The 23,375-nt window shown below is 34.8% G+C and overlaps 1 protein-coding gene across 2 annotated transcripts; it reads left to right on the top strand.

The window, feature by feature from the left end:
• Positions 1-403: 403 nt before the first annotated feature.
• On the top strand, positions 404-9,398 carry LOC113857290 (GPN-loop GTPase 3). Of its 2 annotated transcripts, none has more exons than XM_027489108.1 (10): positions 404-574; positions 821-1,064; positions 1,334-1,442; positions 1,525-1,606; positions 2,059-2,144; positions 4,423-4,526; positions 4,650-4,780; positions 4,863-4,956; positions 8,155-8,210; positions 9,025-9,398. In XM_027489108.1, exons 2-10 carry the CDS (start codon positions 1,020-1,022, stop codon positions 9,122-9,124), a joined length of 807 nt encoding a protein of 268 aa, XP_027344909.1. In that variant the 5' UTR covers positions 404-574; positions 821-1,019; the 3' UTR covers positions 9,125-9,398. The 2 variants fall into 2 exon arrangements, with proteins under 2 accessions (XP_027344909.1, XP_027344918.1); XM_027489117.1 differs by having other exon boundaries at positions 527-574; positions 937-1,064; positions 9,025-9,351.
• The last annotated feature ends 13,977 nt before the right edge of the window (positions 9,399-23,375 follow it).

The following is a 23,375-nucleotide window of genomic DNA, read 5'->3' as shown; positions in this document are numbered from 1 at the left end:
AAAAACTGAAAATAAAAAATTATATTTAAAAATAAAAAAAATTGAATTCTTTTAACATTAATATATATATTTTTTGCTAATTCAACATTAATGTATTTATAAATTACATTTTTGTAAAAATATGTATCATAGTTGATATAATTTTTATTAATATATTATATTTGATTAGTTTATAAATAATACAAAAGTTTAAATTTTTATATTTTCATATCTTTATGATACATTTTGATTTTTTATATTTATTTTAAAATAAAATCCTTACTAAGAGATAAAATGCGACCAAGACAGTAACAGAACAGAACAGTAAGAGATTGGATGCGACAAAAACAGAACAAGAGATTAAATGCGACAACAGTGGGAATTGGAGAACTTTTCCACTTCAGCGGTCAACTTGCACTTCGCTACGTCAAACAATCGAGCCCTAACTTGAGACTGAGAGTCTGAGACTAACACACAGAATCTTCAAAACCCACCACCCTTGCCCACGCAGCTCGCAGGTCCATTTGTTTTCTCTCTTTCTCTCTCTCTACTGTTATGATCAAAGCTCATTCAATCTCCTCCCTTTGAAAACTCGGTATGCCACCATTTTTTTTTGTCTCCCATATCTTTTTTAAATTAAATATTTGGGTTATGTTATTGGGCTTCAATTTCTACTGTATCTGAGTTTATGGATTGATAGCGCTTCCATTACAAAAGATGAACTAGGAAACGACGCGTGTTTTTGTTGTTGTTATTGTTGTTGTTGTTGTTGTTATTGTTGTTATTGTTGTTGTTGGTGTTGTTATTTCATTGTTGGGGTTTGATATTCGCTAATGTTCAGGTTTTGTTGTACTGTGTGTCTCTGTGTTGGGTCCCTTTGGTTTATGGCATACACTGATGTCATAAATTTGTTGTTGGCCGTGGCTGTTTGGTGCACTGCTTACATTACCGTTGCAGTTCTCGCTTCCTTTCGCGCCGTCAATTATCTTTGCACTTTCTGAAGCTTTGGAAGGGTTTTTCTTGCAATTTGATTATCTACCATGGGTTATGCACAACTTGTTATAGGACCTGCTGGTAGTGGCAAGGTAATTTTATTGTATCATCCTCATTGAATGTGTTGACTAGATGTCAAGGTTTGAGATTGCGGTTGCATTGTGATTATTGAATTTGTGAAAATTTGGGGCAAGTGCGGCTGGTTCAGCCACAATTGTGATGCAGAAACCTCGCTGCAATTGTATTTGTGGATTGTAATTTGAAACCTTGCTGGATATGTATTTGGCACTTGCTTTGTTTACAATGCTCTCAAGTAAATGGTGAGATACTTATTTGTGTGCATTTTCTTTTTCTCTGTTAGTCTACGTATTGCTCGAGTTTGTATGAACACTGTGTAGCTGCGCGGCGGACAATACATATTGTGAACCTGGATCCTGCTGCTGAAAATTTTAACTATCCTGTTGCGATGGGTAAACCAAAAACGTTGTGTGTTTTTCTCTTTTGTGGCTTTGGGGTACGTGTGTTCTGAAGCTTAACTATTGTTGCTTACAGATATAAGGGAACTTATTTCCTTGGATGATGTTATGGAGGAACTTGGATTGGGTCCTAATGGTGGTCTTATGTACTGCATGGAGTATCCTTTTTTTTTTTTTTTAATTTTAATTTTAAATTTTCTGTTGTGTATCTTCTTTACAACCCTTCTTTGAATCAGAAATTCTACATCATTGTTTATCTCAGGCTGATGTTATAAGTAGAGATTATGTTTAGCAGGACAGTTTATCTCAATGTATTTCTTCACTTCTCTCATTTTCCATATATATATATATGGAGAAGGATCTTTTTACACAGGTATAAGTCTAAAAACTCTTATACCCAATCTGAACTTTTCATTTAACTTACATCTAACGGATTATAATTTATTACTTCACTGGCCGTTAGATATAAGTTAAATGAAAGGTTCAGATTGGGTGTAAGAGTTTTTAGACTTATACCAGTGTAAGAAGATCCTACCCTTATATATATATATATATATTAGCTATTTAAAAAATTAGTTTCAAATTTCGTTCCCTTAATGATCATATTTAGACATCTTGAAGATAACCTAGATGATTGGCTCACTGAGGAACTGGACAATTATCTAGATGATGATTACTTGGTTTTTGATTGCCCTGGTATTCATGCTCTTCTCTTTACCTTTTTTTATTTTATATGTGAATGCAATATGTACTGGTATCCGAAGATTGAAATTTTGAGAATGTTATTGCAAGATGATAATGTTGTTAATTTGAAAATATATATTTGTAATTGTAATGTATCTATCAAGTTGAAAAAAAATATTTATTGAACTACTATATGACCAATTATCCTATATGATAGTGAATGTTGAGCCTTAAAGGAATTACACAAAAAAAAGTGATAGTATAAGAAATCAGAATGTTAACATGGATGAGTAGTCACATAAGAAAGGACGAAATAAGAAATAATTGTATATGCAAGGAGTAACACTTGTGGTAGAAAAGATGGTAGAAATTGTTTAATGTGATTTGGTCATGTTCAAAAAAGGCCACTGGAGGCAACAGTGAAGAGAGTAGATGGCACAACTTTTAAGTTGGTTAAAAGGGGTAGATAGCAACCTAGAAAAACTTTAGAAAAAATTATTAAAAGAGATCTAGTGATAAATAATATTTTTGAGAATTTGGTTTTTAACTAAATTCACTGATGTTATATGATCCATGTAGCTGATTTTACATAATAGGATAATTCTTAGTAATTGTTGTTGTTGTCACTGTAAGATGATAATGTTGTTAATTTGTTATAAAAAGCAACATGAGTATGAAGGCCACAAAATCAAAATCAGTGGTACAATGCTAATAATAAAATTTGTCTGCTTAGAGAAAAACAGTTTGAATGGCCAGTTGGGTAGCCTAAAAAATTATCTTAAAATTGTTTATAAAGTTCAGTGGTCACAATTGACTTGAGAAATTATGTTATAGAATCTGAAATTGCAGTCTCAGTGCTTTGAGCTTTGTCCAGGCTCTGGAATAGTGACTGCTTTCTGATCTGTCAGTCTCTTATCTGACAGCTGGACAGTTAGTATCATTGTTGTTAAAATCGCAGGATCGTACAATTTTACGATCTTATACCCCTTGGATGATCTTAATCGAACTTGGGATCGCTTATATGGAAGATCGGATGAGATCCCGATCTTTTCTGTCAGGATCGCAGGATCTCCGATCCGATTCGATCACAGGGGCAGGGTTTTTGGGTTGGGCTTCTGGGGGGTTGGGTTTCCGGGTCGGATTTTTCTAACCCGGTTTTAAAAAACCTATTTAGGTTATTTTCCCCAAATTCTTTCCTACTCTCTCTTCCGCAACGCCCATTCTCTCTTCCTCGACATCCTTCCATTTTCTCTATTCTGCGACACCCATCCTTCCATTCTCTGTGTGGGTGGTTCGCGTTTTCTTTTTTGGTGTTTCTTGAGCTGCTGTTTGCCTGTTTCAATTGGTGGTTCACGTTTTCTGGGTGTTTTCTATTCTCTAGATATATCATGAGCTACTGTTTCAGTTTTGTTTTCCAGTAGAGATGAATTTTTATGTCTTGTAATAAATACACCTTTCAATATAAACCTGTGAGTGAGGTTAATTTAAATAAACATTTTAATAGTGTTACTACCTAAAAATAATTTTATTAAAATTAATTTTCAATTTTATTAATAATATATTATATATTAAAATAAAATAGTGTTATAAGACATTAACTTATATGTAAAATGGTATAAAATTATTTTTTCTAATATTTTTTTAAAAATTAATGAATATCATTTTTATAAAAAACCTATTAAACATTATAAGCATCTAAGTTTCACGTATTTAACTATAAATCTAAACACTGTTAACTAGAGCTAATACTTTAATATTATTTATTGCAAAGTATTATAAGTTGGATAACTTGTTGATCTTTTTAATTTTTAAAAAAATATTCTTCTATTTATTTTCTATTATGTGTTCTCTCACCTTAGCATGGATAGTTTAACCAATTGTGTTATATTGAATCTTAAATATAGGATTTTTAAGTTTATATTTAACTAAATTAGGTAATTTAGACATTAACTTTTTATCTATGTAATTTTCTCAGTTTATACATATGTTTTAAGTATAATTTTACACTTTTTGAAGGATCTTACGATCTATCTTACGATCCCACGATTTACGATTTTTTACCCCTCTTCCAATACTAGGTAAGATCCCGATCTTGACAATATTGGTTTGTATGAACTGTTAAGTAGTTAGTTAACTACCAATAGCTTGCATAGCAAGCCACTTGGTTGTATTTATAAACTTCCTTTGTATCTAATTTTATATTGGTAAACACTTTTCTCTTTCTATTCTCTCTTGCTTCTCAATTCTAATAAATTGTTATCAATTAACTTTACCTTGTAATGATTTGCAGGTCAGATAGAACTTTATTCACATGTGCCAGTGCTTAAAAATTTTGTGGAACATTTGAAACGGAAAAATTTTAATGTTTGTGCTGTGTACTTGCTAGATTCACAGGTTTGTGATATAGTATGCTTAAATCATATTTCCTTTCAAGCTATTGATTCTCTCACATTCGTGTAGACTTGCAGTTATTGTATTATTATCTTTGTTGACTCTAATAATTTTAAAACATTTCAGTTCATGACAGATGTGACCAAATTTATAAGTGGATGCATGGCTTGCCTTTCTGCAATGGTTCAACTTGAACTACCTCATGTTAATATCCTCTCAAAAATGGACCTTGTGACTAACAAAAAGGATCTTGAAGAGTAATCACCGTTACTAAGTTTCTTTCCCAAATTTGTTTTCACCACTTGATTCATTTAAATTCTAACCTCATTTTGTTCTTAGTTTCTTGGATCCAGAGCCCACCTTTTTACTGTCTGAATTGAATCAACGGATGGGTCCTCAATATGCAAAGTTGAATAAATCTTTGATTGAATTGGTGAGTGATCTATGATCTTTTAAGAAATACACTTTTCCCCTTTTGCCAATAGTATTATAATTTTAAAATACATGCATGGTGGTTTTCAATGTTAAACCATTGGTTAAAGTCTGGGTAATATGCCATGTCATATTGTAGAATGTGAGAGTACTACCAGGGAACATAGATAACAGTTTTAGACTTAAATTGGTTGTAGGATGTGTTTCCAACATCCACTACCATAGAAGATAGTTTGTTGTATTGCTCTAAGGTAAAACATTCTTTTCAGCTTAAAGAGTTATTTTATGGTCACAAATAACTTCTGATGTCTTTTTCCACTTTAACCACCTAACTTGTATTCTATGAGTAACACCTTCATTAATTTCCCTATTATTCTATAAAATCAATATCAAATACCTAAAACTGAAAACTTGTGATATAATATCATCTCCAATTTTAACTTCTAATGCATGATCCTTGTTTTATTTTTTGCTAAACTTACAATGCATATACTCTGTCTTACTTTTACTCAAGCAAAAAACCTTAGATTCTATAAGATTAGATTAAACAAATAAGGGCTCAAAGCAGAACTTTGATGTAAACTTATTCTTATTGGGAAGTCTTTAGATACAGTTCAAAGTGGAGCCTTAGCATTCTCGTTTTTGTCTCTCCAATTTTTTTCTTCTTTTGTTTTTTAAAGGTCCAACATTCACTACCTTGTAGGATAACTGATTTATTGCAGTACAGTAAAATTTTCATTTTAACTTGATAGGTATTTTACAATCACAAATAACCTTTGATATCTTTCTTCACTTTAACCACTCAACTTGTATTTTATGAGTAACATCTTTGTTAATTTCTCTATCATTTTTTATAATGGATCTCAAATACCTGAATTTGTAAGCTTGTGGTGTAATATCATCTCTAAATTTAACTTCTAACACATGATACTTTGTCTTACATCTACTCAACTTATGCTAAACTCAGAGTGTATATACTTTGTCTTACATCTACTCAAGCGAAAATCCTTAGATTCTAATAAAGTTTTCCTGCAAAACTCAAATTTAGTGATAACCTCTTCTTTCGATTCCTCAACCAACACTATATCATCTGCAAAGAGTATGTACTTAAGGATAATCTTTTGTATATTACTTGTAAGTACATTTAAAATTAAATTAAACAAGTAATGGTTCAAAGCGGAACTTTGAGGTAAACCTATTTCTATTGGGAAGTCCTTAGATACATCTTTAGAAGTTCTCACACATGTAGTTACCCCTTTCATATATGTCTTGAATAGCTTAAATATATGTTATATGAACTTTTTTTTCCTCTCAAGTCTTCTATAACACTTCTCTTGTTACTCATCATATCTTTTTCAAGTCAATAAAAATCATATGGAAGTCATTTTTTTTGTAGCGATATTTTTCCATCATCTTTAATGAAAGATATATAACTTCTATTGTAGACCTTCCTAACATAAAACTAAATTGATTTTCTGCAATTTTAGTTTCCTCTTGTATTTTATGTTCAATCACCTTCTCCTCCAATTTCTTAGTGTGACTCATAAGTTTAATCTCTCTATAGTTTGCACAATTTTTAGATATCACCTTTGTTCTTATATATAGGAATCACATTGTTCTTCCTACATTCCTTGGGCATATTTTTAGATTTCAAAATCTCATTAAAAAGCTTAGTGAGTCATTCTAGTCCTTGTTTTCCTAAACTTTCCCAAACTTCTATTGGAATATTATTGGGGTCAACTGCTTTATCAGTTTTCATCTTTTTAAGAGCTTCTTATACTTTTTTAACTCGAATCATATGGTAATATGTCGAATTTAGATCATTTGATTGCACTTTTAATCCAGCTATATTTCCATTTGCAGTCCATCAATAAACAGTTTACAGAAATCTTTCTCCCATCTGTCTTTGATGTTTTAATCCAAAACCAAAACTTTTCCTTCATCTTACATCGAACTTGATCCAAATTTTTATATTTTTTTCTCTACTTTTTGCAAGTTTATAAATCCTTCTTTCACCCTACTTTGTCCCAATATCTTGATAGAACTCTTTAAAAGTCTTAGAACATGTTTCATTCATTGTTTTTCTTGTCTCGTTTCTTGCATTTTGATACCTTATCTAATTTTCAGCATTACTACATGTATACAAAGGTTTAAAACACATCCTCATCTCTCTAATCTTTTCTTGTACACTTTCATTCCACCACCATGATTCCTTGTCTTTTGCTCCAAAACCACTAGATTTATCTAAAATTTTCTTGACAACTTTTAAAGAGATCAAAGTTTGAAACCTGTATTATCAAGCTCCTTAGCCTTAAATGCAGCAACTTTTAAAGAGACCAAAAATTCATTTGAACCTTTATTTTAAATTATTGTTAAAAACTGCCTGTTGATTAGGTAAGAGTCTGGCACTTGACAATGCCATATTGGAATTATGTTATCCAACTCAGCACTTAATATATGGAATTTAAAAGTATGGACTAATCTTATACTCACTCAATTTTTTAAGGACTAAATCTTAACAAAAACGTTTTTAGGAACTAATTCCAAACAACTTTTATGGGGACCTAAAACTAATTTAGGCCACAATTTTACTAGAATTGTCATAGACTTGTAGTTGATTTGCATTGATGATGGTCTGATATGTATTTGAGTTGATTCTTATTTTTAAAAATCACAATAATACTAGGGTTATGCATAGCAGGCATGAATGTTGATTGCATTCTAGGTAAGTTTACAGGGGAGACATTTCTTTTTGTATGATATTTTGGCCGAGTGTGTTCATATCTGTGATCTTCACATAGGCCATTTTTCAAGAAAAAAATGTATTTCTAGTTTTGCCAATACAATTTCCTTTTTGACTAAAATAACAAGCATCCACCCAACTAACCCCATTGTGCTATAATATCCATGATGCTCTTCACCTTTAGTCACTCTGCACCAATTGATCACCTCTTTAATATATATATATATATATATATATATATATATATATATATATAAGTTGCATTCCTTTGTGTCGCTCTTTTAAAATAATTGAGAAGTGAATGTAGGTTCTGTTCAAGTCATTCCCATATCACTTCTGTTTTCACAGTCACTCCTGATTCTTCTCTCATTAGCAATGTTGATTAAACTCTGCAACACTTTGTTTTGGTTGCACCTGTATACTTATTTATGTATTGATTCATTCCTTCTGCAACAGGTGAATAATTACAGCATGGTGAGTTTTATACCACTGGACTTGAGGAAGGAGAAAAGGTACAGTCCTCTATGTTTTCCTGGTTATCCTTTCTGCCTATTCATATCTTGAATAATTCTACAATTTTAGCATAAAAGAAAAATATTTTTACCCTTGCGGATGTGCATCATAGATTGGCTTGGAATTTGCCATTGATGATGCTGAAATATTAAATTTAAACTGTATGAACTGAAACAGGCATAAATTCCTCTATATAAAACAAAGTAATATGGGATAAATTCCTCTACAGAAGGTTCATGGGCCCAAGAAGGCCCTCAGTTTACACCAATTAGATGAGATACAGGTGAGTGCAGAGAAGGTTAGTTACGGAAAGAGAAGATTTACATGATATAGAGAATTATCTGGGAAGGAGTACAAACAGGTTTGGGGTATATTGTTTTGAGAGGGGGATTAATTCTTAACTATTTTGTTTAACCTTGAGTGCAGTGTGTGCGCACACGTGCTTATCCTCATATGAAGGGCTTGAAAGTACCCATTTTTTATTTATTCTCACTAGGCTATAAAGTGGGTTAATATTCATTAATTTGTAAAGTTATGACTTACATTGGCACTTACATTAATTTTGATCAATCAAGTTTGCTCTTAAATAACCAGAGTAATCCTTGGGTAAACTACATGAATGAGCTTCTACTCTCCTAGTTATCTCGAAGTCCATACTAGTCTCATGGTAGTTTTGTATTAGTAATCTTCCAAAGGGGTATTACAAGTCATTGAAATCTACATTTCATGTCCTTTGTTTCATTTGTTCAACATTACCTCCAAAATGAAGCCATTTTTGTTTTATACTTATTATTGGATTGTTCTCATCTGCAGTATACAATATGTACTGGCCCAAATTGACAACTGCATCCAATATGGAGAAGATGCAGATGTCAAGGTTAAGGATTTTGACCCTGAGGATGAGGATGAGTAGCGAATTGCCTTCTGCAGCTCTGGTTGGTGTGATTGAATGTTCAATCTTAACGTCAACATAATGGTGTATGAAGCTCACGTTGTTAATATATAGTATCTCATTGGATTGTTTTAATGTGAATTGGGAAAGTTGAAAATCTATACAATTTATCATCCAAATGGGAAGAAAAATTGGCAAGGGTGCTTGGTCAGGTCAATCTCTTGCCATCACTCACTGCTTACATGGTTGCAAGATGAAACGCATTTTGACCCCATTAAAGTTGGTTAGTATTTCTGATATAATTCTTCAACTTTGGACTCTAATGACAAACTAGACAGAACGCAAGAATATGAAGGTTGAATGTAGATCATGTGTTTGGTAACAACTGTTTTTAGGAAATAAACTTGTTTAAATGCTATTACTGAGAGTTAAAAAAAATTAAAATTGGGACAAATGTTAACTAGCACCCGGAGCACTAGCTAAAGAATTGAAAATAAAATTGTTTTGTTTTAAAACGTAAAAGTACACTTCTAAGTTTCTTAATATTGATTCCTTGACCGGCGCTTAGGACATGGGTTAGTTGTTACGGACCTCAAAAATCACAGAAAAAGATATGAAGTAAAAACAGTAATATTAAGAGAAAATGAAAGAAGTTTCTATTATTGGCAATAGAAGACAAATGAAATTATACAAAAGAAGAACGGTCTTTCTAATGCTCTAGAGCAAAAAGTTTCTTAAGAGAGCTAAAGAGACACTCTATCCTACAAATTTTAGTCCAAAAATGTGTTTTCCTACTCACAACTAAACATGTCTAATATATTAAAAATTATTCTCTCTCTAAACTAACTTTGTCAACTCAGCACATCTTAAATATTTTCTAATTTCTTTCTTTTTCTCACATATAATATCTAGTTCTTGGACTTGGCTGAAGCTTCATGGATTACTTTTTCTCTAGGCCCATTTTTTTCTGTTTGGTCTTTATTGTTATTCCCTCCATCAACATGAATCTTGTCCTCAAGATTGAGATGAGAAAATTGGCTTTGGATAACTACTATATCTTTCCATGTTGCTTCTTCTACTGATTTCTCAGCCCACTGCACAAGCCATTGTTTGACCCTGTCTCCATGCTTAACAATGTTCCTAGAAGCTAACACTACCGTCGATGTCTATACATTTATTCCATCATCTTCAAAGTCAGTAGGTAGCTCCAATTGCACCTTGTAATTGCCAACTGTAACATCCTACACTTTGATTTAAATAAAATGAGGTTTGTTAAAGTATAATTGGAATAGATTTGGATAAAATTTTTAAAAAAAATATGAACAGTACCGATGAACAGTAAAACTGCCTATGAACAGTAAAATCGCGTACAAACTGCGTATCAACAGTAAAACCGTCTATGTACAGTGACTGATGACGTCATCACTGACTTCACATACGCATATAGTCTGTGAACAGTACACATGCACAGTATTTCTGGTGTGAATAGTGACCGCGAACAGTGTTTTTAGCGTGAACAGTAATTCCGGCGGTGATAAGTAAATTTCAAAAATTTTCTATAAAAAGGGGGTTTCACACGAAATTTTGATTTCTTCACTCCTATACAAGGTTCTCAAAGGTTCTAAGGCTATATCTCACCATTTTCTCTCATTCTAAACCCTCATAAACTTAGATTTTTCTTCAGATCTGTGATTCTACGTCTGTTCTAAAGAATTTCAAGTAAATTTCTCTAAGTTTAAAGTTAGATTTACCCTTCATTTCTCTTCTTCTTCTTCTTTTTCTTATAGATGTTCATGGTGTTCTTAGGAAAAATTTCGTTTTAGAGTTAAATCTTCGGTTAAATCTTTGTAAAATCTCTATTTTGAGGTGATAGGGCTCTACTTTATCATTTTGTTATGTTTATTACTTGTATTCTCATAGATCTTGTCATGTATGTGATTATATGTGGAATAATCCTTATCTTATGAAAAATAATCGGTGAAAAGTGAGAATAATTGGTTGTTTATGTGATTTTATGATGAATACATGGTGAAAATATAATATTATGTTCAAATAGTGCATGATAGGGTATATTGAGGATAATTGATATGATTTTATGATTTTGTGATATGAAATATACGAAGAGATGAATGTTTCATGTTTGAATATATTGTGTTTCATGTAAAAATGATGTGTATTATGAATATGTCATGGTTTGATGTATATGATGAAAAGTATATGGAAATATAATGAAAAATATGTGTAAATATGAGAAATAGCATATGTGAACATGTGGATATACTTGAAAGAGTATAAGATGAAAAAAATACGATGTAAATAATTACAGAGATACACTGGGAGAGTATAAGATGAATTGTCTAGAATTACCTGTATTTGAATTGTCTAGATTCATTGACATCACAAGACAATTCAGATACAAGTAATTCTAGACATCTCATACAATCCACATAAATAAAAGAATGAGTAGCACCATAATCAAACAACACATCTAAAAGTTAGTCTTTTATGATACATTTACCTCTAATAAGCTGCTCTGATTTTGAAGCCTCAGCTCCACTCATAGTAAAAACTTTGTCTTTCACATTTGACTTTATTCCAGTGCTTGCTCTAGATTCAGGTCTTTGTACCACACTCATGCTTCTGCTCTTTTGTGGAGCAGACCAACAGACACTTGCAGAGTGTCCCATTTTCCCACAAATGTCACATGTTGGTGGAAAGTTGAGGACAATTCTTTTTAATATGAGGTCCACCACACTTGAAACATTTTAGTGGCCTTCTGAAAGAACCAAAACCACCACTACTATCTTCTTGAGATATAGTCTCCTTCACTTGAGACTGATTTGAACTAGAGTAAGGTCCTCTAGAAAATCTTGAAGGCCTTTGGTCTTGCCTCACAGGACCACCGATTCTGGTATCCACCGTCTTACCCTTAGTATTGACTTCAAATATTCTGTATTTACTCACTAGAGTAGGTAAATCTGTCCATTGGAATACACTAACGGTAGCTCAAATATTTGGCCTTAACCCATGCTCAAACTGAGCACATAAATCTTCCTCTCCATCATTATGTTGATAGTGAGACCAGTATTTTATCAATTCATGAAATTTAGCAGCATATTCACCTATAGACATGTTTCTTTGTTTCAACTCAAGGAACTCCCTAGCCTTCTATTTCTTTAAATCTCTAGGGAAATAATTTTCTAGGAAGCTTGCCTTGAATGTCTCCTAAGGAATATAACCATATTCTTGCAGTAGAGTTTGACTAGCAAATCTCCACCAGTCCTCAGCTTCTCCACTCAGCATATAAGTAGCATAAGTTACCTTATGCTCCTTTCTACATCCCATGGCATGGAAAACCTTCTCCACATCTGCTATCCACCTTTGAGCTCCCTGAGGATCAAATTTTCCCTCAAATTTTGGAGGGTCATGCCTAGTAAAAGAAGAAAGTCCTCTATACTCGGCTGGTTCAGCCTCCTGGTTATGTGCCAAAGTCTCTAAGACTTGGGTCATGCACTCCAGGAGTTCATTTGTAGCACCAACAGGTCTACCTCTACCAGCCATAGCTCTAATCTTGCAATAAACTCAAATCACTTATCTATCATTCACAAACACATAGATATATCTAGTTTAGGTAATTCACATCTAACAAGTCATATTAGCAAATAATCATTTCATATGCTAGTATATCTATTACACAACATAGACATGTTAGTCCCATACTCCAGTCTGCTCTGGATGAACTACTCTGATACTAAAATTGTAACGCCTTATATTTCTTTCCTCAATATATGATAAGTTTTCATAAAAATTTAAATGGTAAAGTAAATTTTCTTTCAAAAACTCTCTAATGAGAAAGAAACAATGAAATGATATAAGGTTCATAGAGTAAAATTTCATTAATTCATAAGTACTTTAGAAAAACAAAGATTTTAAAATTTTCATCAGCAACAAAAAGAAATAGTAGTTTTACAACTGTTTCAAAAGAATGCTATAAAACTGAAAATATCCATTACATAACTCAAAATAACTAAGTCCTATAGCAATTCTCATCCATCCATCCACTGTGAGCCTGGTACTATTCGTCCTGATTTCCTAAAAGTGTTGTATAAGGGTGAGTCTCTACCCTACCACTCATACATAACATATATTCATCACAAAACACATCTTATCACAATTAAAGAAAACATCATGGCATTACATATCACAGTGTCATATAAAGCATGTTCTCATCTCAACACATATTATATTTTACAGATTCACAATTTCTTTTTCTTTCTTTTATCCGCGCTTACCGCGCCCTATGGCCATAGTTATCTGATGCCTCTATCTCAGGGTCTTACACATCCATGTAAATAGTTGTCGGGTGGCCCAATGTAATACAGATACAATGCATGCAATAGACAGCCTCTTAGCAAAGGTAATGGTCAAAAGTCAAGTTGGAAAATGAGTGTGCAACCATATGGTGCATTCGTACACAATCCCGAATGTCACTCACTACCCTGCATTTTTCTAAGATATCTCATATTGTCTCCATCTTTCACTCTCCCAGTGTATCTCTGCAACTATTTACATCATATCTTTTTCCATCTCATACTCTTTCAAGTATATTCACATGTTCACATATGCCATTTCTCATGTTCACATATGTTTTTCATTATATTTCTACATACTTTTCATCGCATACATCAAACCATGACATATTCACAATACACATCATTTTTACATGAAACACAATATATTCAAACATGAAACATCCATCTCTTCGCATATTTCATATCACAAAATCATAAAATCATATCAATCATCCTCAATATACCCTATCATGCACTATTTGAACATAATATTATATTTTCACCATGTATTCATCATAAAATCACATAACAACCAATTATTCTCACTTTTCACCGATTATTTTTCATAAGACAAGGATTATTTCACATATAATCACATACATGACAAGATCTATGAGAATACAAGTAATAAACATAACAAAATGATAAAGTAGAGCCCCCCTTACCTCAAAACAAAGGTTTTACAAAGATTTAACTTTAGAACAGAGTTTTTCCTAAGAACATCATGAACATCTATGAGAAAAAGAAGAAGAAGAGAAACGAACAGTAAATCTAACTTCAAACTTAGAGAAACTTACTTGAAATCTTTTAGAACGGACGTAGAATCACAGATCTAAAGAGAAATATAAGTTCAGGAGGGTTTAGTATGAGAGAAAATGGTGAGATATGGCCTTAGAACCTTTGAGAAACTTGTATAGGAGTGAAGAAATGAAAATTTCGTGTGAAACTCTCTTTTTATAGAAATTTTTTGAAATTTACTGTTCACCACCGGAATTACTGTTCATCGCTGGAAACACTGTTCGCGATCACTGTTCACGCTTGAAATACTGTGTACGCGTACTGTACATGGACTGTTCGTATATGTGACGTCAGCCATGACATTACTGGTGACATCATCGGTCACTATACATAGGCGATTTTACTGTTCATCGGTACTGTTCATTTTTTAAAATTTTTTAAAAATATAAATTCTATCCAAATCTATTCCAATTATACTTTAACAAACCTCATTTTATTTAAATCAAAGTGCAGGATGTTACACCAATGGCCTTCTTCAACAATATACATGGAAGACACGGTGAACTCGGGCTCTTTCTAGCAATTTCAAGTGGTAAGTTACTACTTCCACATGACCAATAATTTGAAATGGCCTATAATACCTTACAGATAGCTTGACATTGATTCGGGACATAACTGTTTCTTGCTTGTGAAGTCACAATTTTAAGAAAACTGATTCTCCTACTTCAAAGCTTCTTTCTTGCCCTTTGAGAATAACTTTCTTTTTTATTCTTTCTTGGGTCCATTGTAAGTGTTCCTTCAGTTGCCTTCAAGCTTCATTCCTCTCTAATAATTCTTGTTGGACTGCTTCTACTCACACTTCACCCTATATCCCTTTTAACCAAAGAAGGAGGCTTTCTTCCATAGACCACCCCAAATGGAGTGGTTTGGGTGGACTCATGATAGGATGTATTGTACCAATACTCCACCCATGGGAGCCAAATTGACCATCCTTTAGGCTGATCAGTGACAAAACACCTCAAGTAAGTCTTTAAGCACCGATTAACCAGCTCTATATATCCATCCAATTATGGATGGTAAGTTGTACTCATAATCAGAGAAGTCCCTTGTAATTTGAAAATTTCTTTCCAAAATTGACTCATGAAAATCGGATCCCAATCGCTCACAATGGAATTAGGAACCCATACAACCTTACTACTTTAACAAAAATTTCTGCCAACACCTTAGCAGTATATGGATTTTTAGTGGGATAAAATGGCAATGTTTTGATAGTCTATCTACTACAAAAAAAAAAAAAAAAGCCTCATAACCCTTTGATTGGGACAAACTTGTAATAAAATCCATTTAAATGTCTTCTCACACTCTTTCCAGGATAGGGAAAGGTTGCAATAACCCACCAAGAGAAATTGCCATATACTTTTGCTGCTGACATGCGTCAAAGGATCGAACATATTGTTGGACCATATGTTTCATCCCCCTCTAATACAAATTTGCAACAATTTTCCTATAAGTCCTAACTGTCATCATAGAATAGGACCCCATGATTGTACAAAATCTAACTAGACCATTTTCTCTCTTTTGGAGCTATTAGATCATCTCCTTCAGCTTATCATCTTCATGTACTTTTGCAATTATTGCTTGACTATTTAACCATAGAGAAAAATATGTCAACGTCCTAAATTCACCATCCTCTTCTCCTTTATTGTCTGTCCCAGGTTGGTATATGATTTCAAAATTGTACCCTAGAAGTTTAGCAATCCGATTCTGTTGATTACTTATGATTATCTTCTGTTGTAGTAGCTGTTTTAGACTTTTGTGATCAATGGCAACCCAAAATCTCCTCCCTAATAGGTATGGTCTCCAATGGTTAATGGCTGGCACCGACCATTAACTCCTTCTCATAGGCATATTTAGTTGAATTTTGGGACCCCAAAGCCTTGCTGAAAAATGCCATGGGATGTTTATCTTGCATGAGGATGACACCCACGCCTAAACCAAAAGCATCACATTCTATTGTAAATTCCTTATTAAAATCCGGTAAAACCAAAACTGGAGCAGTGGTCATTCTCCTCTGTAGCTTATCAAAAGCGGTTTGAGCCTTTTTCCCCCCACTTAAATGCATCTTTCTTAGTCAGTTCTGTCAAAGGTTTTGCCACCTTCCCATAGTCATGAATAAACTTTTGATAGTATCTAGTTAAGCCAAGAAACCCTCTCACCCCTTTTACATTTTTTATAATTGGCTAATTTAATACACTCTTCACTTTTTCTGGATCCACAAAACCCCCTGTGAAATAGTATGACCCAAATATTCTACACTCTTTTGTGCAAAACGATACTTATTTTTATTAGCAAAAAAGTTGATGAGATTCTAAAATACCCAGAACATCCTTCAAATGAGCCAAATGAGATGCTCAATTCTCACTATTAAAATATCATAAAAAAAATATACCTCCTTAACTTATTACAAAATTCATCAACGATTGAAATGTAGAAAGAACATTTATGAGCCCAAAAGGCATTACAAGATATTTGTAACAACCTTCATGAGTTCTAAATGTTATCTTTGGAATATCCTCCTCTTTCATTCATACTTGGTAGTATCCTGATTCCAAATCTAATTTGGAGAAAAAACTAGCCTTCTTCAGTTCATCCAATAACTCTTCTATCATTGAATGGTTATCAAGAACAGTGACTTTAATAAGAGCCCTATAATCAACACACGTTCTCCAAGACTGGTCTTTCTTCTTTACCAAAATTATAGGGCTAGAATAGGCATTGTTACTGTGCCAAATGACTCCAACCTTGACATGTCTTTCTATCTCATCTTTTTTATTATGCACATAATGATATGGTTGTATATTCACTGATGCTTAGCCGAGCAGCAAGGTTATGCCGTGGGCGTTGGATCTCCAAGGAGGAAGACCTTTTGGCTATTGAAAAATGTTCTCATAATGACCTAATAAAGTTTCTAGCTCTTGCTTCTGCTTTTTTGTTTAAGTCTCATTTTTATGACCTTTCAATTCAACAAACATTGTAATCCCCTCCACACATCAAGAATTCCTCTCTACCACTCCTCCTAGTAAAGTCAAGTTAGGAACCCCACTTCCTACTCCTTGTAGAGTCTCCCATTTCCCTTTAAAATTAATTGTCAAGGTTCAGAGCATCCAATCCACCACCATATCACTTAAAGACACAAAACAAGAAATCCCCAACACCATATCAATGTCCTCAAGGTCAAAAAGGAATGCGCATCTATGGTAAATTGCAAGTTGTCCACTTCTATGTTTAAATCACGACAAATGCCTTTAGTCTCTATAGTTCGACCACCTCTATCAATATCCTCATGCTCTTTGTTACCTTGATCTCCTAACACATTGCATTAACCAACTTCTTCGAGATAAAATTATGCGTCGTGTTACTATCCACGAGCATGCAAACGGGGATGTCCCTGATCCTTCCATTGAGCTTGAGAGTCTTAGGTGATCCTCCTTTGTCTTCCAGCAAGCTTTGGAGGCAAAGAGTAACATAGTCTTTTTCCATAATTTTATAATCCTGTGATGTGCTAAAATATTCTGCGTCGTACAAGATAGGTCGCTCTAGGGAAGAGCAGGCCCTTGCTTCTAACACGTTTTCTCCTTATATGTTATCTTCCACTTCTTCTGCCTCCCCCTTTTCTGCCAACATTATCTTTAGTTTCCTTTCTGAACATTTATGTTGAGGTGAGTAGGTGCCCCCACATCTAAAATAAAGCCACGTTGCTTGCAGTCCACTAATTTATTATAGGACAAATGCTTGATGCCTCAATCCTTTGGCCCATTTTTAGTATCTATTCTCTGATTCAGCCTAGGCTCGTTAGCGCCTCCACTATAACCAGTGCTCTTAGCCCCCTATCCACATTTATCTAATTTTTGTTTGCATAGTTAGAATTAGGCTTCACACTCCAATGCGATCCAATACCAAAATGGGACTCATTCCTTCCTTACAAGTTTACTATCTTGCCCTTCCCTTTCAATTCTAGTTTCATCACTTTCCTCACATTCATCAAACATGTACAAGATAGATTTCCCAATGCATAGAGACTACATAATCATCCTTTGATTTTTCTTCTTTCAATTCATGAAGGAAATAAGCAAAGTATTGTGCCTCTGGAATCTTGGAGACTTGCACAGTGAGGAACTCAAAATCATTAATATACTCTTCAACATCATTGGTTTGCTACAAGGTTGTAAGTTGTTCATAAGCATTACCTTTAACCAATCCCTTGTACCTATCAAGCAAGGCTTTCTTGAACTGATCCTAATTGAGGTCTTCTTCTTCATTCATCAATGAATTAAAGAAGTGGATAGTTCCTCAATCCATACATAGCTGAGCTAGGTTGACTCTGATGGCGTCTGTAATGAAGGTGCCAACTGGACAATCTTACATGGAAAATAATAATGTAGCAAGTATACAAGGAGAGGGGCAAAATGTGGAAAACGATTGGATAGTTGCTAACAACTCGAAAATTCAGGAAGTGAGACGTGGGACTAGGACACGAACCTCCAATAGCATGCTTAAGGAATTTGTGTGAGGGACCATTCATATACGGAGAGAGAGTGAGGTAGGGGATATGGAATGTATGACTCATATCTTTCTCTCTGATATTTCTCTGATTCTTATTTGTTGATTTCTTTTTCTCTTGCGATTGTACTATTCCTTTCAGCCACGTTGGTTGGAAGTTGATTCTCATACTTGATTCAATAAAACAGTGCAATCTTTTCTTCCTTCTCCGTGTTCCCTTATCATACCTCACATTGGTGCTTTCATTAAGCCATGGCAGAAAACACCAGGTTGAAAGATCTCTAAGCAGATGTTAAAAGGAACTCTGATACATTGGAGAAGTATTACTCAGACCTACAAGCCCAGATTGCTAAGCTGGAATCGGTGAATTCTTCTTGTTTTGAACGCCTAGAGATGGTGATTCAAGCGAATGATGTCAAATTCAATCAAATTACTGATACTTTAAAGACTCTACTGCAATGCAATTCTTCCTTTCTAGGGTCCGTCCATGGTGAGTCGAACTCATATAAACTGCCCTTCCAAGTACAAAACGTGAAGCTTGATTTTTCTTGCTTTGATGGTAACAATGTCATGGATTGGATCTTTAAGGTTGAACAATTTTTCGACTATTATGCTACCTCTGACGCCGATCAATTGTCTATAGCCTCGGTACATTTAGATAATGATGTAGTGCCTTGGTTCCAAATGATGCAATGTTCCTATCTTTTCCGTTCTTGGCATACTTTTACTGAGGCCCTAGAACTTGATTTTGGGCCAACAACATATGAGTGTCCTTGGGCTTCTTTATTCAAGCTTAACCAAATTGGTTCTGCTGCTGAGTATTACAAAGCATTTATTGCTTTGGCTAATTGTGTGTCTGGCATAAGCAATAAGGCTTTCTTGGACTGTTTTTTGAGTGGCCTTCAGGATGATATTCACAGGGATGTAATGGCACTATCTCTGTGTAGCCTAGTCAAGGCAGTAGCATTAGCCAAATTATTTGAAGAGAAATATCACCCCTCCAGTGCATCCAAGAACCCTTCATCCCAATCCAGAGCGACCATCATTTTTCCTCACTGTAACTCCTATAATACCAAATCAGATAACCCTCATAGCTTACCCAAATCCAACTTACCACCATTACTTCCCACTCCTAGCACTAAACCTTTATCCCAAAACCTTAGACACCACCAAGTAAAAAAAAATTTCCCCTGCGGAGATGCAAATTAGAAGAGAAAAAGGCCAATGTTACTTTTGTGATGAGAAATTTTCATTTACTCACAAGTGTTCAAATAGTCAAATGATGATGCTACAATTAATTGATGATGACTTGTGGGATTCACATGAGCCAAACCCCTTTGATTTAACACAAATTGATAGTGAAGTGAGTCACCAGGAACATCACCTTTCACTCAATGCTATGAAGGGAGTAGGTGGTGTAAGCACCATTGGCTTCACAGGTCATATTGGCTGTATTGCAATTAAGGTTTTGGTTGATGGCGGCAGTTCAGACAGTTTTCTCTAGCCTCACATTGGTCATTTTTTAAAGTTACCAATCGAACCTGTTCCAAGCTTTCAAGTTTTTGTTGGAAATGGTCAATCCATGACCACAGAGGGGAGATATAGCAGCTAGCTGTGACAATTCAAGGTCATCAGTTGGTTGTTCCAGTGTATTTACTTCCGATATCGGGCGCTAACCTTGTCCTTGGGTCATCTTGGCTAGCCACTCTTGGTCCTTATATTGCAGACTATGCCATGTCCACTCTTAAATTTTTCCAGCATAATAAATTTGTTGTTTTGCAGGGAGAATATACAGTCCAACCTCAGCAAGCATAGTTGCATCATATGCGCCGGATGCACCAGACACAGGCCATTGTTGAATGCTTCTCAATTCAACTAGTGCAGCCCGAGCTTCCAGGTGATTTTTCACTACAGTTCCTTGCTGAATTGCCCCCTGACCTAGCTGCGTTATATCACAAATATTAGAGCATTTTTCAGACACCTTCGGGACTGCCACCCCCGAGAGCTCAAGACCATGCTATTCCCTTACAAGTAGGTTCTAAACCGACCAAAGTTCATCCTTACAGTATCCCCATAGCCAAAAGGAACAAATTGAAAAATTGGTTCAAGAAATACTTGAGCAAGGCCTTATCCAACCCAGCACGAGTTCCTTCTCGTCCCCTATGGTGTTAGTAAAAAAAAAGGATGGCTCATGGAGATTTTGTACTGATTATAGAGCTTTGAATGCAATAACTATCAAGGATAATTTTCCCATGCCCCCTGTGGATGAATTATTGGATGAGTTATATGGAGCCAAATATTTTTCTAAGTTGGATCTACGCTCCAGGTGTCATCAGATTTTAGTACAACCCGCCGATTATCACAAAACGGCGTTTCAAACGCATCATGGTCATTACGAATGGCTAGTCATGCCATTCAGGCTCACCAATGCCCCAGCCACTTTTCAAAGCTTGATGAATCAAATTTTTCAAAATGTTTTGCGCAAATATGTGCTTGTATTCTTTGGTGATATTCTCATTTATAGTCCCTCCTAAGTGGCGCATTTGACTCATTTGGAATCGGTTTTGCAGACCTTACAGCAACATTTGTTGTATGCTCGACTTTCCAAGTGTTTTTTCGGCTTGTTGGAAGTAAATTATTTAGGCCATGTGGTGTTAGGGTCTAGGTTCGCGATAGACAAGAATAAAGTCCAAGCAATGTTGGAGTGGCCTCGTCGAGAGAATATTAAGCAACTACAGGGTTTCCTTGGTCTAACTGGATATTATAGACATTTCATCAAGTCTTATGCTAATATTGCCACCCCCCCCCTTACTGACTTGCTAAAAAGGGAAGCTTTTTCTTGGAATCTTGCTACAGAGGACTCATTTCTGTTATTAAAACAGGCCATTACTACCACCCCGTCTTGGCTCTTCCTAATTTTACTCAGCCTTTTACACTCAAAACTGATGCATCAGGGACTGGATTGGTGCAGTGCTGAGTCAAAATGGTCATCCAAATGCTTTTTTCTCCAAAAAGCTAGCTACTAAAATGCAGAAACAGTCCGCTTATATTAAAGAATTGTTCGCTATCACCCAAGCTTTGGCAAAATTTCATCATTATTTATTGCGGCATAAGTTTGTTCTCAGAACAGATCACCAAAGCTTAAAGAGTTTGCTAGACCAGTCTTTGCAAACACCTGAGCAGCAAGCTTGGCTTCACAAATTCTTAGGCTATGACTTCACAATTGAATATAAACTGGGGATAGAGAATGTTGTTGCGGATGCGTTGTCACATTTTTTTATGGCCTGGTCTGAACCTAAATCATAGTTCTTACATGTGTTAATGCAAGCGCTTGAAGCTGATGATAAATTTCATGAACTCATTCAGTTATATATCTCCAATGCCTATTCTGATGTGGGTTACAAATTGCAAGATGGGTTGCTTTATTGGAAGGATTGCCTCGTGTTACCATCACCAAGCCCTTTGATTCAGCAGGTGCTTCTTGAATATCATAGTTCGCCTATTGGGGGCCATGCCGGTTTTCCAGAATGTTAGCTCGAATTTCATCTCACTTTTATTGGCCTACAATACGAGAGGATGTTACTCGGTTTGTGCAACAATGCATTATGTGTCAACAGGCTAAAGTGCGTCAGTCACTCCCTGCTGGATTGTTACAACCGCTTGCCATACCACAACAAGTGTGGGAAGATGTCGCAATGGATTTCATCACAGGTTTGCCAAACTAATGTGGGTTCACGGTTATTAAGGTGGTGATCGATAGACTTTCTAAATACAGTCATTTTGTGCCTTTAAAATCGGATTACAACAGTAAAATGGTGGCTGAAACATTCATGTTGCATATCATCAAGTTACACGATATTCCAAAGTCAATCATGTTTGATTGTGACAAAGTTTTCACTAGTACCTTTTGGCAACATTTATTTAAGCTGCAGGGAAAACGCTTGTTATGAGCTCTTCCTACCATCCACAAATGGATGGTCAATCTGAGGCCTTGAATAAATGTTTAGAGATGTTCTTGCGATGTTTTACTTTCGAAAATCCTAAGTCCTGGTTGAAACGATTAATGTGGGCAGAATATTGGTATAACACGTCCTTTCATACAAGCTTGGGTATGACACCTTTCAAAGCGTTATATGGCCGAGACATACCTACTTTAACTCGTATCAGCACAGCCCAGCGGATCCGAAAGCTGTTCAGGATCAGCTCACTGAGAGGGACCAACTCGTAGATCAATTAAAATGTAATTTGACTAAAGCTCAACAACGTATGAAGCATTAAGCAGATAAAAAGAGGTCTAATCTGCAATTTCAGGTTGGAGATCAGGTCTTGGTCAAATTACAACCATATAGACAACATTTGGTGGTGTAATGCTCTGAATTTTGGTAATATTATTATTATATATATGTATATATATTCATATGTGTATTGATTTATTTGATAATGATGTTTATGTATATTAAGTATATGGATGTGTGTAGTGTGTGTATGCATGACTAGATAGGGCTGAAATAGGCTAAGTGCAGGGAGTAATTCTAGGCTGTTCTCGCTGCAGCGAGAGGGCCCTGGAAGGAAGGACCAGAATTATCGCCTTCTCACTGTAGTGACAGAGCGACAATTTGAGG

Source organism: Abrus precatorius, unplaced genomic scaffold, assembly GCF_003935025.1.
Source record: "Abrus precatorius isolate BTA unplaced genomic scaffold, Abrus_2018 Scaffold1, whole genome shotgun sequence".
Lineage (NCBI taxonomy): Eukaryota > Viridiplantae > Streptophyta > Magnoliopsida > Fabales > Fabaceae > Abrus > Abrus precatorius.
The sequence above is the reverse complement of the archived record's forward strand: the minus strand, read 5'-3'. Positions and strand labels throughout refer to the sequence as shown.